The following is a 15,320-nucleotide window of genomic DNA, read 5'->3' as shown; positions in this document are numbered from 1 at the left end:
GAGTCTAAGCCCTGCAGCTTGACTGTGTTTAACTGTGCTTAACTATAATTTGGCTATTCTTTAACTATCCTTTAACTATATTTTACTAATATTTTAACTAGCAGTAGTTCCTTGTATTTCTACTATTTACTAGTCCTCTCTGGAAACAACAACTCTCTTTCTCTTCTCTTGTCCACCCTCCCATCCATCCTATCTATGAACACTGTCTTCGATCTCCACTGATCCTTTCGGGAGATCTATCACACTGGCCACTGGCACTCCCACTGGCGTGTTTCACCACTCCTTTGCCCCACCGCAACTCTAACTGCCGTGCTCCTCCGTCCTCCGTCCTCCATATCTGAGTCTTCTCCGCATCAACCTTGCGACCTTAACTTCCTTTCTATATATACCTAGGCAGTTGCATCCAGCAACATGTCCCATCCCTTTCTACCGCTGTCGTCCCCACCAGATTCACCAGATTCACCAGGGTTGCGACCACGACGCCCCAGTCTAGACCCCGAACGCGAGATTCTCTCGACGCGTGGTCAACGCTTCCTCAATTTCCTACCCAGTCGCAACTCCAGCAGTGCCTTGCAGGAATTTCATGAGGACCCAACCTTCCTGCGTCGTGGGTCTCAGCTCATTGGACGTAGTAATCCCCGTTATGAATGGTGGGTGTGATGGCGCGCATCCCCCCGGGAAACCCCCAAGACAATTTGAAATCGCATGGACTGAACCTCTCTCTCTCTCTCCCCCCCTCAGGCAACGTTATTATCGCGCCCCAGATACACTCAAAGATCTCCCCACGCCAATGTATGCAGTTCCTTGCAGTCCCCACACTATACCTGGCTGACTGACCGACTGGTGAAAAGCCGCAAATATTACGAACGAAACAATGGCATCATCTCCCACTACCTTTATATCGACCGCCTCCTCGACTCGTCTCTCCCACACAATCTGATCAACGATTATGATAATTGCGGTCACTCTCACCCACCAAATCACATCGACTCGACCATCCCGGAATCGGAATTGGAATCGGATACCCCTCCAACTCGCGAGGCCGCGGCCGCCCCCCGCGTCAAGCGCACCCCACACAATCTCTATCGAATCCCCAATGAGACTGCCCCTTTGCTCAGCTCAAGTGCGAGATTGGATGAGGAGTCATGCGCCTACCATACTATGCCAGAGATGGAGTCTCACGAGGGACTATCTCCCGAGAAAGAGGAGCGTCTGATCAACCTGGCCATCCGTATCAACTTCGTCGCCAATGTCTTGCTCCTAGCTTCCAAAGTGGCCATCATGTATCTCACAAGCTCCATGTCCATGCTTGCCGGTCTCGTGGATGGCGTTCTGGACTTTTTGAGTACGGTCATCGTTTGGGTCACTACCGTCATGATCCGTCGACAAGATCGGAACCGTTTCCCAATCACTCGACGACGCCTCGAACCTCTCAGCGTGCTGATCTTCTCCGTCATCATGGTCACCTCCTTCTTCCAGGTAGGCTTGACCTCCATCAATCGGTTGATGGGGGAGGACCATACTCTGGTAGAACTGTCTCTCCCTTCCATCATCCTCATGGCGGCAACCGTGATCGTCAAACTTCTATGCTGGCTGTGGTGTCGCCTCATCCCTAGTCCTGGTGTTCAGGTCCTAGCCCAGGATGCTATGACGGATGTGATATTTAACACTTTCAGCATCATTTTCCCGTTAAGTATGTGCCCTCGCTCATCTCTCTTCTCTCGTCGCGACTAACCCATCACAGTTGGCTCCTTCGCTCGCCTCTGGTACCTCGACCCCCTGGGTGGCCTGTTCCTCTCTGTATATATCATGTGGAACTGGGGATCAACGGCGAATGAGTATATTAGACGACTAACTGGGGCCGCTGCCTCGCCCGATGATCACAGTATCCTACTTTACATGACGATCCGCTTTTCACGGGTTATCCAAAAGGTTCAAGATCTCAAGGCCTACTATGCCGGCGACAAACTCAATGTGGAAGTCGACTTGGTCGTGGATGAAAAGACGAGTCTGCGCGATGCTCACGATGTTGGAGAAAGTCTGCAGTACATGATCGAGAGTGTGCCTACTGTCGACCGAGCCTTTGTCCACTTGGATTATTATACCTGGAATCTCCCCAGCCATATGAACCAGCTGAATCGATAGAAGGTGGTTCAATTTCCTCTCGAGATCCCAAGACTGGGACAAATAGCAAGTATCACAGCCTATTTATATAAGAGAATACCCATTTTGAATTCCAACATCACTTTCCTCCTTGAATTTTGGGTTGATAGTCAAACCACCCATAGCAAGATTCAACTCATCATCCACGCCTATGCCCCATATCGAAGCAAGATACACTCGATACTGATACGAATCGCATTGATCTATATTGTACTCCTCTTCCTCCTCTTCCTCCACTTCTTCATTCTCCCTCTCCCCATCCACCTCCCACTTCATCTCCCCTCCAAACAAGAAAGTATCCGCATACCACGCTTTGAGATCAGAATCCAGTTCAAATCCCCGATCTTCCAAGCAACATCCACAACTCAGAGTGCAATGTCCAGCACCAAGTCGACCTGCCGAGCCCTTCTCTCGCTGACGACTAACACAACATCCACAATCCCTGCCACAACACCCACCTCGTCCCGCACAGTCATCCACCAGAACCTGATGCATAAACCATCTTGAATCAGACCTCCACTGCTCAAACCCTCTTTTCAGGGCACCAGAGCTACCCGAGAAGCAACTACACCAATACCACCAATTCCTTGCCTGGACCCAATTATCCTTTCTCAATTCTGCGATTTCTCTCAGAGCATCCTTGCCATCCTTGCGGCATAGAGCAATCTCCTTTTGACAGTTTTCCCGCAGTTAATGCTCAACCTGTAGAAATTCCACAAAGCTGTCGAAATCGGCTTTTCCTTGCTTGCTTGCCTGTTGCTCCTCTTTGTAGACATTGTGTCGATATCTTCGGAGAGATTTGAGGCATCCTTTCTTCTCTAGTCTAGCCTCCTCTTGTGTCCTATCGCCTGGTAGATGTAGCTTCGAGGTCACGGACCTGGGGGATCCCAGAGCTGGAGACTGACTCTTCATCCGATAAACCAGACATTTGGTAGATATCTGAGAAGCGACGGTTTACGGGGATTCGGGTTGGTTCGATACCTGCTAGCGAACTCGTGCTATTTTGTAGTAGATTCTCAGGTGAGGAAAATCTGCAGTAGTAGTGAACATAGGGCTCGTGATGACGTTGTATCAATGAAAAGCAACTTGAATTCTTACTAGTACTTTCAAACTATTTACTATCTACGTCATATTCAAAACACGAGAAATTAATTTTAGAACGTCATACATCAAGTCATTCATTTAATAGTACATATAGGGACAAAACAACAGTCCGAATCGGCAAAGCTGCCAAAATCATAGACAAGAGGTAATAGAGAAGAAGGTAGGAAGAGCAGAGCGTTCCACCTAGTATACATGAAACAAAACGTACGTTCCCAATAGAGAGAGAGACTAGTCAATTCATTTCATCAACCAATATGCGCCCTAGCGGGGCGGTTGCGACGATGGGTGCAGAGGCCCTGGCAGCCCACCCTGTGCCGAGCCCTGACTATAGACTCGGTGGTGATTCGGTGTAGAGACAGATTCGCCCAGCGAACCTGACCCCGGTGGCCGTTGGTGGAGGGGTGGCATGGCTCCTGACGACGAGGATGGGGGTGGAGGTGCGTAGCCCATGCCACTGCCGCTCACTGAATGGTGTAGAGCAGACGACGGGGAGTAAGGACGCCCTATTGTAGCCAGAGACGACATCGACCTACCCCCTTGGGCTTGCGGCGGCGGAGTGCTATGTCCATACTGCGGAGGTCCACCGGGCATGTTGACCGGGGTGGAGCGATGAGAGCCATTGACCAGAGTCTGGACATGTTGTTGGTAGCTCTGGCTGTGTGGCTGTGTCGCGGACGAGTTAGAAGATGCACCCGGGCCGTACGAGGACTGCGAGCCTGGTTGGCGAGGGGGCATTCCAAATAGACCCGGTGAAGATTGAGACGGTGTCGGGACTTCCCGCGAGCCGAACGCGGCACTGCTCGCTCGTGGCGGAGGTGAGCCGGTTCGGTAAGTTGAAGGCTGAGGTGGCATCTCACGAGAGCCAGACGCTCCTGGCTGACCAACGGGTGCTTGCCCAAATACATTCGGATAAGCAGGCCTCTGGGAAGCAGCAGGTGGCGGTGTCGGTGCGGGGGATGGGACAGGAAGACTGTTCAAGGAGCCGGGTCCTGCCTGGGCAGAGGCCGAGCCGAAGTGCGCAAAAGGACCTTGAGCAGCCGGGCGACCACTTGGCTGCGGTGCTGGCTGAGTCTGCGCAGGCGGACCACCTTGCTGTGCCCTGGGGTCAAATCGCGCCATCCAGTCGTTATTTGCCGGCGTCGCTGGTCCGCCAGTGGGAGGTCCGTAGCTGGAGTATTCAGCATAGCCACGCGATGGAGGATATTGGCCATGCTGCCCAAAGCCAGCCGGCTTGGTAGCCTCTTCAGGACGAGCAGAGCCTGCTTGTGGGTAGGCGGATCTTGATGGAGGGATGGAGCTCGATATAGGGGCAGAGGGTGCTTCACTGGCAAATCGCTTTCGGGGCTGAGGTTCTTCGGGCTCATCGTTGAGAATGCTCATGATATTAGAGCGTTTCGCTGGCACATGACGAGGAGCCTCGGGAGCGGGCGTCAGACTCGCTCGCGAGATATCTTTGACGGGAGACAAAACAGGTCGAGGGGAGTGGGACATGCCCATTGATTGACTTGAAAGGGGATAGAATTGTCTCTGGCCGAACGGGTCGCGATGCGTCGAGGGGATCTCGAGATCCGGTCGGGATAGCTGGGTTGGCGATCCAGGTTGGGTCAGGCTGGGGTGGCGAGAATGACTTGGGGGCAGGAGAGTAGGGGTCTGCGTGGACATATAGGCAGACTGGGCCATAGGGTCCATCCGAGCCAAGTCTGCAGGTAAGGGTGCACCGGAGCCATGGTGAGAAATATCTTGGGCCCGTGCAGATGAATGCGGCAATAGTGTCGAGTCCCTCCGGTCCTCGGTGAAGTATCCAAGTCGTGGGCCCGGCATACGAGATGGCGGTCCTGCCTGAGCTCGCATAGCGCGAGCAGCGTCGTCGCCAAGAGTGGCGGCCACAGGTGGCACAGCAGTGGCAGCGGATGCCTGTGCGAGTGTCGGATAGCGACCTGCGCTGCGCTCATTCTCCGATATTGGGCGACCATGGAGTGATACTGGCTGTGGAGACATCGCGAGAGGTTTACCCTTGGGGAACCGCGAGTCGTCTGCCTCGGCCATGAGCTCGCCGTGGGGTGCCAATGGACGAGGAACGATGGCAGATGGAGTCGCCTCGTAGCGCCGCTTTGGTGCTACACTGGGCACGGGAAGGGGACCGGTATCCTCTCCTCGTGATTTTTTGTCTTCTGCGGCTACTATTAAGTCTTCAAAATCCTTTTGACCCGAATCCAAACGGCGCTGGTAATAGTTTTTGACCTATGTCACGATTTATGTTAGACGAAAGAGAAAGAGAATAATAACGGACGAAACAGATGAGAGGCTTACCATCACTGTCGTCTTAGTTTTCATGAAATTTGAGATTCCTTCGAAATCGCGACCAAAATGTGACAACAGTCGCGGAAAGTCACGCTGCTCAGGCACCGACCAGTAGCTCGTCGGTTGCAGAGATCCATAGCCAGTGTCCGATGGCTTGGGCGCCATGATTGGCTCGGCTTCGGTGGATTCGAAGACATACATGCCTTCTTTGGCTCTTCCGCGGCCTGGCCTCGGGCGAGAGTTCGGAGGTAGACTGTCTTTGTCGACGACTTCCCGCTCTTGAGGGGGCCCAGGGGCACTCTCCATCATCACCTCCGGGCCCAATTCTGCACTTGGGAGAGCTGCAAGAGGAACGATCCCTGGCGGCGCGCCTTGGGCTTTGGGGTCTTGCTGTCCGGTCTTCACGCGTCTTTGGGTGCGAGCTCCTCCACGTCCACCACGTCGGCTAGTGGTGGTCTTCTCAATGGGCTCACCATCTTTGCCAGTTTGGCCTCGGCGAGCAGGGGCAACACCTTCGGAGTCATTCGAATCACCAAAAGTAGGTGCGGCAGCGCGCCGTGGTCGTCCTGTCTCTGTAATCTGGGGGGTCTCATCTTCACCATCGAGATCGGGTTTGACGACCCCAAGATCGGCAATAAGAGCGTTAGATTTGGGTCGAGTAGATCGAGTCTTTCCTCGGCCCCGACGACTCCACCGTTTGTTGAGCTTCGCCTTGTACTTGATCTCTTCTTTGGTGAGATAATAGTGCACGATGCACTGACGATAATCCCTACCTGGAAGGGACTCGGCAATCTTGCCCCATCTTTTGGGATGCGCCATGAAGGCATCGGTGAAGATGACATGCTCCTCCTTAGTGAAATCATTGGGCGGCGGCAGGAAGCCGAAGACATCCATAGCATGATGGACGTCGATTGTGTTATTGAAATCTTTATAGATACTGGCCTGTTCTTCAAATGGTTCAAACATGTCCGGGATAATGGCTTCCCGAGCCAAATCCGGACGTGCCGTCGCCTCCTTAGTGCGCCGACGCTCCAGTTCTTCTTGTGCGGATATTTCCGAGGCCTTGAGCGCGTTGAGAAAATCTAGCTCGCTGTTGCCCTTGTACCGGCGTCCCTCGCGACCTTCAGGGATGGCTGCAGGAGTGGGAGGAAGAGTCGGTGCTGGCGGTGTTGCGGGAGCCGGCGTGATCGGCTTCTTGTCCTTTCTGCGATCCATCTCCCATATATCCAGTCTCCAAGGTTTATAATAAGACATATATTCCTCTCGCAAAGCTGCATTCTTCTTTGCGATTTGCTTCTGCCGTTGGGAAAGCTCATTGCGGAACGCATCTTTGAAGAGGTCGAGGTGGGTAGCATTTTCATGGGTGACTTCCATATCAGAGATGGGAGTTGGTGGTCCCGAATTCAAAAAGGGAAGGCTATCAAGGGTGATCTCGTCGTGAGGGACGACAGGAGGAACGAACGTTTGGGGCACCGGGGACGGTTCTTTGGCGGGGGCGAATGAGACAACTCGCTCGTTGTTTTGCGTAAGTGTCGTTGCAGTGGGTCCTTGTTCGTCGTCCTCCACTGAAGGAAGCGGTTCAGAGGGCTGCTCCGATACTTCTTCTTGTGCGATCCTTCCGAGAATCTGGATGCGGCGCAAGAGAGCCAGAATAGTGGGATCTTCCAACGGCGAAGGGGGCAATTCCGCTCGAAGAGCTTGCATGTCCTTTTCGAATATTCGCTTCCGTTCCTCTAAATATTCCTGGGTGAAGAGGGCGTTTTCTTCCTCCTCCTCGTCGGTCGATTGCCCAAAGTCGTCGGGAATAACAGCGGGATTTTCCTTCTTTTCCGGTTGTTCGGGCTCACTCCAGGTCCTTCTTCGACTGTCGGCACGGGCGGCGGGCTGCTACGAATTGGCAGTCTCATTGAGGGCGAAGTTGGAGATATCGCTTTCACCGTCTCTGTGGCGGCCGTGATGGAGGGCTTGCCGCTATCCTGTTGGGTTGCTGCAGGTTCCGGAGTTTCGGTTCTTCTTTCTGGATGGGGTTTTTCCTTTTCGGCTGGAAGAATACTCTCGCGCTCCTCACTCTCCTTCTTCGGGGGCACGTTCGGAACAGATGGACCGCGACTGAAGCTGCGACGAACCCATGGTTTGTTGCTCTTGTTCGGTCCCCGTGGCGAAGGAGCTTGTCGTTGGTGATATGCTCGAGGGGCAGTTGGGATGTTTGCTGTGGACATTCGAGGAGAGATGGATGGCTCTTTCGATGAAGCCCGAGGACCTGGTGGAGGTAGTCGGGCAAAAGTTGGGGAAGACGTTATTGAACTTGGCTTCACGGGGATATGTGGTTCGGTTGGTCCTGACATTGAATCCCGCTTGGCCATTGCAGCCGGGGCAGTTGGGGGGGATCGATCAGATAGGTGCGTAGATGCCCGTACAGCACGAGCTGGCTCTTCCTGGGGTCGAATTGGATCTGCTTGCTGGGATGACTCTCTCCGTTCGGCCTTCGGACCAGTTGGAGGTTGCACCGAGAGAGCAGGTGGTCCGTCTGGGCGGTCTTTCTCTGCTTGTGCCGATGCATCGCTTCCTTTGCGTCCTTCTGGAGGTCCTTTGGCCGTTGGCAAAGTTGGGATGGGAGCTGACACAGATCCGAACGCAGGAACTTGGGGAGCTGACGGGGGAGGTGAATTTTGCTGAGGAACAGATGCCGGCTCTTTTGGCGGTTCCGGGCGAGAAGGGGGCTCTGAGCGTTCGCTATCACGTCGAGAGTCAGGGCCAGATGGGCCTGATAAGGTCGATCCTTTGCGGCTCTGGTCCAATGGTGGCTGATCCGACTGGCGATCAGGCGCAACAGGAGATGCCGCAGGGGGTATCGGATGCGCAATCGATGACGCCGGGCCTACAGAGCCACGATTGTCTGCTCGGGGAGGGGGGTGGTCTCCTCTTTTCCAGGGTTCCAATGGCCGATCCCGATCATCACGTTCAGGGCGGCGATTGTCCCAATCTTCTCGCCGATCGAATCGATCTCGTCGCTCGGTATCACGTTCGCGGTCTCTGTCCCGGTCTCGGTCGCGTATATCTCGCTCACGATCTCGATCTAGTAAACGGTCGGCAACGACGGGTGGGCGGTCTCGGTCCCCATCTCGATCTCGCTCACGATCAGGCACCCGGTCAGGTATCCGGTCAGGCAAGCGGTCAGGTAAACGTTCAGGTAGACGATCGGGTAAACGGTCGGGTAAACGATCAGGTAAACGATCCGGTAGTCGGTCAGGTAATCTGTCAGGTAAACGGTCGGGGATCCTGTCCCGTGCACGATCTCGCCATGCATCGCGAGATCGACTCCGTCGTCGAAACAAGTCACGATCATCGTGGAAAAGAGGGCGTCCTCGGCCTCGGCCACCTTCCCAGTCACCACGTCCACGTCCACGCATCGAGCCTCCACCACGGTGGTTGACAATAGGGGGTGGGCCATCAGGACCCCCGGATGAAGCTGAAAGGATACTGTCGCGGGAATTGCGTCGCATGCGCACCAAATCGAAATCGCGGCCTGGGGGTTCTCTCATGTCGCGAAAGTCGCGCGTGGGGGATCGTGAGCGACCTCGACCGAAGCCACCACGGTTGTCTCTGAGGTCAAAATCTCGGTCTCGGCGATTCCAATCGCGATCCATGTCCCGTCGAAATGGGGGACCATCGCGGTTGTCTCGAAAGTCGCGGTCTCGATCTCGATCTCGAAGGTCGCGATCCCGGTCTCGAAAGTCGCCTCGGCCATATCCACGGCCACGGCCACCGCCGCCACCACCATAAGGGCCACCTCGAGGAGAATCGACTAGAGCACGGGGGCCTCGCGGGGGTTCTCTGCCGAATGAAGGACTGGCATCGTCGAGGCCGCGGGCGCCTTGGGGACGGCGATCCCCAAAGCGCTGAGGAGAGCGGTCACGGGAGTTGAACCCGGAAGATGGAGGGAATCGCGATGCCATTACCAGGTCATGCTACGAGATGACCTGGGACCAGCAGTTAGTGACAGAACGGGGGGGGGGGCAGTAGTGGAGAATTGCGCATTGGAGGAATCGATATGGAACGAACGGGGACAGCTGCACGTGATGGTTCGCACGGGCCACAGCCCGGGGCGGACGTGTCAATGCAGAAAAGAGGTTGAGAAGGTTATGGAGAGAAGATGAGAAAGAAACCTGGAGGCCGTCCAATCTGTGTATGGGTAGTAGGTATATGTATAAGTCAGGAGGGGGCGAAGGTTGAAAGAAGGTGAAGCTTTGGAAAGGGGAGGAATGGAATTGGAGAAACTGCGGATTGGAAGATGTTTGAAGGTCAAGTGGAATTGGCTAAGCGCCGGGCCCGTGCGTGCGTGGGTCTGGGTATGCTACATGAGAGTATGAGTATAGTATACTCCGTAGGGTATAAAAGAGAATATTTAATTTTAATTTCAATTTAATTTTAACATCATATACGTAAGGGTTGGGATGCAGAATATAGTATCCATCTATTCAAATGCGAAGATCAGGTGCAAAAAGTATCTATCACAAAGGATAGAATAAAAATGCAATCCCCCGAGCCGGAATCGAGCCGGCGACCTTTCGGTTATATGTTTCCATTACAGCCGAACGCCATATCCAACTAGACCATCGGGGGTTTATTTGCGAAGAAAGGGGCTCAGCTTAGCATCCTCAACCACTGAGCTCTTACCTGCCAGTGGGTACTCTGAGATCTTACTACCCTGAGATCTTACTACTAGCACCATAATAATCTAACCTTTTTTGTTATAATAAAATATCACAATACAGTAATTTAAATAGTAAATCATAATGCATTAATTATGCCCTTTGATCTATAACTAAAATTATCGATCTTACAGCCTAGTAGGTTCAAATGCTTATACTTAGATAACCTTGGGAGGTTTACGGATGGTCAACTTGAATGTATAAATATCCAACAGCCTGAAACATCCACCACCTGTGCAGCAAGTAACCTTAGAACCAACTTGACCACAAGATTTAATTACACACCTAGGCAATACCCTAAGCCATCTTTTCCATGCCCAGTGCTTTAGATTGACTGCTAGTGTCAACAGGACATTCCACTATTTAATTTCTCGGGACCTTCCGAGTCATCCTCCAGGGCTATCATCCGCAGCGGAAGAACGCAGGCTTGCTTAGTATATCGGCAACTTGAAGGTACTAGTATTTCATTTTTCACAGACTTAAGTAGATCTCTTTAGCATAGCTGGAAGTTTCAACCAAGTCTAGCGCATAATTAACATAGGCTAGGATGACCCTATACATAGCAAAATCTTGAAATTAAGGTGGCTAACCTTAGTCTATAGTCTTGTGCCCTTGAGGGCCTCAATTATACTGGTAGTACAAGTCTTAGTTTTCTCTATATGGCTTGAGTGAGGCTGCGTACTTGGTTTCTAACAGTTGCCGGTCAGAGAAATATGATATGCAGTTAACTGGGTCAGTGTATGCCTAGGTGACTGTTACAAGTCTTTTTCCATAAGTATTACTGAAGAGAGTTTGCGTGTAGGACTAAGTCCTGGATCATCAGGCCAAATATTGAGCTAGCCTTCGCAAATAAACCCCCGATGGTCTAGTTGGATATGGCGTTCGGCTGTAATGGAAACATATAACCGAAAGGTCGCCGGCTCGATTCCGGCTCGGGGGATTGCATTCTTTTTTGTTTTTATCTTTTTCTACTCCATTCTAGTACTGTATTCTCCAGTATTTTCCACCAGTGGGATATGCGCAGTATTTACGGGGTCTCCACCTGATATTTCAGGCGGTAAGCGGGATCCCGTGCCTTCACCGTGACCACCACCACCACCACCACCACCACACCAACTGCTCAAGTCTTCCTGTCATTGTCATTGTCTTTGCCATTGCCAATTGCTCTCCGGCTTATCCCTCGCTTTGTTCACTTCAACTCTTTTTTTCTGTCCTTTCTCTACTTCAACTTACTCTGTCCACCTGCACCAAATCCAGCAGGCGGTCAACCACCACCTCAGGACCCCCAAAAAGCCACCCAATCTCGCCCATAACAAACGAGCGCACACCCTCGAATCTCATCGCTGGATAGTCATTGGCCTTCCTTTCTCGGATTCATTCCAGCTTCTTCTCCCTTTATCGGCTGACACGGCGTGGAACGGGGTTCCTCAGCCGTTGTCGCCCCAGGGGGCTTTGAACTTTGCTGACTAGCTGCGGAATCCGGGCATCAGGAGAACCAGGAGCTCCAGTGCTCGCCCGACTGCCTCGCCCTTGACGCTCCGTCCCACTTCCTCACTCGTCGCGACACCTTGTCTCGATCCCCTTTCCGCTGTGCATATGGCCTGGCAATCTCCGGCCATGTCTGGCATGGGCATGCCGGGGCAGATGGGTGATGGTTCCAATGGCGGACACCCGCAGGGGACTGAGTACACGCTACAGGGTGAGCATCTCTCGCTGTTCTTCACTTGGGCTTACCGGCAGCCATCTAACAATCATATCTAGGCGTGATGCGTTTCCTCCAGACCGAATGGCACCGACACGAACGCGACCGCAACGCCTGGGAGATTGAACGCGCCGAGATGAAGTCTCGCATCGGCCGGCTGGAGGGAGAGCTACGAACAAGCAAGCGACTGCACGAATCTTTGGGCAAACATGTTCGGTTAATGGAAGGCGCTTTGAAAAAGGAGCGTGAGAAGGTGAAGAAGCTCGCCAACAACGAGAAGCTCGAAGATATCCAAGACCCGAAGGATCTCGCGAGGGAGAGTATCAGCTTCTTAAAAGGTATGGCTGACCTTTGAATTGCGATCATGAAATGGACCAACCCCCACTGACTTTGATCTCACTAGCAAAACGATCTTCACCGTCTGCGGACACGAATGCCAATCTGGACGACCCCGAGAACGCCGTTTCCAATGAATTCCGCCAAGAAGATGAGCGAGACAAATCGCGCGTATACCTGTCAAGATGTGCGCAGGAGGTTGCGTACCATGTGATTCCTACATCCCACCCAGCTCCTGACCTCAGCGACCCGGATCTTTTGTACGGGAACCAGCAGCTCTCACAGCAGAACCTCGAGGAGGCATACATTCAACAGCAGCTACAGAAGACAAACCAGCGGCTAGTGCGCGAGGCAGGGCTTCCGAATCATCAGCCCTCCCCCGGCCAGTACGCAGAGAACGCTCGGATGCCAGCCCAGTTTGGACCTGGATCGGGATCGGTTCCTCGCGAGGCCCTGGAACGCCGGCAGATTGACTTGCACACCCCTGTCACTGCAGTTGACAATCGAAACCAAGTTTACGAACAGGGCCTAGTAGACGAGCGACCCATGAACCAGCAGCCACCCATTGAGACACAAGGCCCACAAGTAGCAGTCAAGGAGGATCTGCAGCCCCAAAACCCCACAGACGAGGGATGCGAAGATATGGATGGTTGGAATTTTGACGAACCCAGTGAAAAGGAAACCATTAACGAGTCCATACCGCCTCACCGTCCAGACACCGATGCATTCCCCAACGCCAACTTTGTTCATCCCAAGTCACCCTCTCGTGGAGGTTCTCTCTCCCACCGCAGGAAGAGCTCCGGCTCACGGCGCAAGAGTGATGGTGCGATTGAATCGCGGGATTTCGCTGCTGGTGCCAACCAACAAGACTCCTCTTTCAAGGTTCGATTTGCTCTTCGTGGCCACCTCGATGTCATACGCTCGGTCATATTCACTGGCGGTGGCAGTCCGTCGGAGCCGGAAATCTGCACTTGCAGTGATGATGGAACGATCAAACGTTGGATTATCCCCGCAACATATGGCACGTTCGGAGCCCAGGGTCCCAGCTCAAGCAACGACCTGGATATTGTCAGCTACTTCACCCACCGGGGTCACGTCGGTGCAGTCACATCATTAGCCGCTTGCTCGCCATCTCAAAGCATTTCCAATGGTGGACGAGCTTCCGGTGACGGCTGGGTGTTCTCAGGTGGACAGGATGCTAGCGTACGGGTGTGGGAGCGTGGAAGAGTTGACCCCAAGGCCACCTTGGATGGACATACGGACGCTGTATGGGCTCTCTGTGTGCTTCCGGGCACGACAGGCTCAGTTTATGGCGACTCAAGCAGTCACTATGGTGGCCAGGACAGAATCATGTTGGCCTCTGGTGCTGCTGATGGACGCATTCTCATCTGGGCAGTCACTCCCCCGCCTCTTGTTTCCTCTCCCCAAGCCGGATCACGACGTCAAGGTGGCAGCCGTCGTGCGAACTCGATCTCATCCGGATCCAACTTCCCCTCCTCCCCCCCAGCCTAGTGTCGCCACCAGCACTCCATTCAACTATACTCTCATCCATCATATCATGCGAACCGACGCTCCATCTCCGACATGTATTAGCCCTCTTTCCCTTGCTGGCGTGAACTTTGTGGTTTCCTACACCGATGCATCAATTCTTGTTTATGACACTCGAACTGGCGAAGAGATTGTGGGTATGGCTAGCCTTGAAACATACGACGGTACACCCTCAACCGGGGTGAACTCCGTGGTTGCTACAACCGTTGGATTCGACGGGTCGGCCAACCTGGACCCCAATCGCACCATGGCTGAAGAAGACGAAGTTGTGCATGGGGCTACTGGATCCAGCAGTGTGGAGGGTGTGGTTATCAGTGGCTACGAGGACCGATACATACGCTTTTTCGATGCCAACAGTGGTATGTGATCTTTAGCTTTCCAAGCATTTCCCAATTCCTCAACTTACTAACCGATCAATCGCAGGTCAATGCACGTACACGATGCTGGCCCACCCGGCCGCTATTGCCGCTTTGTCTCTGTCTCCCGATGGCCGTGAGCTTGTTTCTGCAGGCCATGACGCCAGTCTCCGTTTCTGGAACCTGGAGAAGCGAAGCTGTACCCAGGAACTGACTAGCCATCGTTTAATGCGCGGCGAAGGTGTCTGCGCCGTGGTCTGGAGCCGTGACGGACGCTGGGTCGTCAGTGGCGGCGGAGACGGTGTGGTCAAGGTCTTCTCCCGATGACCGGACGACGAGACGAAAGCCCTTGTATGATTTTCCTTTCTTCTTTCCCATCTTTTCTTCACCTTCTTCTTCTGTCTATTCTCTCACATCCACCTCCCTGTCTAAACCCGCGTTTGTGTATTTCCTCAGTCTTCTAGGCGTGATATGATACCATGAACCGGATGAGCGATTGGCCGGACCAGTTTCTTTCGAGCATTTGCAATGGTGTCCTATCCAGCTGTCTGGCATATGGTACTTTCTTCTACGTGGTTCATTTCTACTTCTTCTACCTACATGTGTACTTTTGATCCCGACACCGATAATATGCCGTCTTCGCAATGATTCCCCGCTGGCGTACGTTACTGATCTGATCCTTGTTTTCTCTCTCGCATCCTGCGATATGCTGTTGAGCCTCTTTGCTTCGTTGCATACCCGGTGTCCTTGCGATATGGTCTTGTTCGTTCCGATGTGAACAAGCTCTTCTTGCTCTGATCTATTGATATTTGGGATTGTCTCCCAGTTTGTCATCCGGAGCCGAGTGGCCCTCTGGATTTCTGCTAGATTCGTCAGGGTTGACCTTACGAGCTATACCCTTGGGAGGATCTGAATGTGGTGGTGGTGGTGATGGTGGTGGTGATGGTGGTGGTGATAGTGATGGTGTGTGTGTGCTCGTGTAAAACATTTGAAGTCCATATTCATATTTACAGTGATCCAAGATTCTTAAGGATATACCTAGTAGTATCCGTACTCAGGTAGCAGGATAATACTAAATGTCCAAAATAGCCAAATGGG

General features: G+C 53.1%; 5 protein-coding genes across 5 annotated transcripts; 2 read left to right on the top strand and 3 right to left on the bottom strand.

Moving 5' to 3' along the window:
• Window positions 1-411: 411 nt before the first annotated feature.
• Window positions 412-2,145, top strand: N7509_006420 (cation diffusion facilitator family transporter; the record flags this gene model as incomplete). The annotated part of the gene is made up of 3 exons (XM_056631057.1): window positions 412-654; window positions 811-1,693; window positions 1,745-2,145. 3 exons carry the CDS (start codon window positions 412-414, stop codon window positions 2,143-2,145), a joined length of 1,527 nt encoding a protein of 508 aa, XP_056490359.1.
• A 63-nt stretch (window positions 2,146-2,208) lies between these two features.
• Window positions 2,209-2,439, bottom strand: N7509_006419 (uncharacterized protein; the record flags this gene model as incomplete). Its single annotated transcript, XM_056631056.1, has 1 exon — window positions 2,209-2,439. One exon carries the CDS (start codon window positions 2,437-2,439, stop codon window positions 2,209-2,211), a length of 231 nt encoding a protein of 76 aa, XP_056490358.1.
• Window positions 2,440-2,853: 414 nt separating this feature from the next.
• N7509_006418 (uncharacterized protein) lies at window positions 2,854-3,091 on the bottom strand (the record flags this gene model as incomplete). The annotated part of the gene is made up of 2 exons (XM_056631055.1): window positions 2,854-3,040; window positions 3,069-3,091. 2 exons carry the CDS (start codon window positions 3,089-3,091, stop codon window positions 2,854-2,856), a joined length of 210 nt encoding a protein of 69 aa, XP_056490357.1.
• A 437-nt stretch (window positions 3,092-3,528) lies between these two features.
• N7509_006417 (MYB DNA-binding domain protein) lies at window positions 3,529-9,524 on the bottom strand (the record flags this gene model as incomplete). The annotated part of the gene is made up of 7 exons (XM_056631054.1): window positions 3,529-3,731; window positions 3,801-5,508; window positions 5,578-7,455; window positions 7,506-8,301; window positions 8,451-8,644; window positions 8,705-8,947; window positions 9,078-9,524. 7 exons carry the CDS (start codon window positions 9,522-9,524, stop codon window positions 3,529-3,531), a joined length of 5,469 nt encoding a protein of 1,822 aa, XP_056490356.1.
• Window positions 9,525-11,876: 2,352 nt separating this feature from the next.
• On the top strand, window positions 11,877-14,549 carry N7509_006416 (cell differentiation and development protein Fsr1; the record flags this gene model as incomplete). The annotated part of the gene is made up of 5 exons (XM_056631053.1): window positions 11,877-11,979; window positions 12,042-12,320; window positions 12,386-13,623; window positions 13,715-14,225; window positions 14,290-14,549. 5 exons carry the CDS (start codon window positions 11,877-11,879, stop codon window positions 14,547-14,549), a joined length of 2,391 nt encoding a protein of 796 aa, XP_056490355.1.
• Between the last annotated feature and the right edge of the window lie 771 nt (window positions 14,550-15,320).

Source organism: Penicillium cosmopolitanum (assembly GCF_028827165.1).
Source record: "Penicillium cosmopolitanum strain IBT 29677 chromosome Unknown utg000006l:49.0-5199605.0:1.0-5204138.0, whole genome shotgun sequence".
NCBI lineage: Eukaryota > Fungi > Ascomycota > Eurotiomycetes > Eurotiales > Aspergillaceae > Penicillium > Penicillium cosmopolitanum.
Note: the sequence above shows the minus strand (reverse complement) of the source record. Positions and strands in the feature narration are given on the sequence as shown.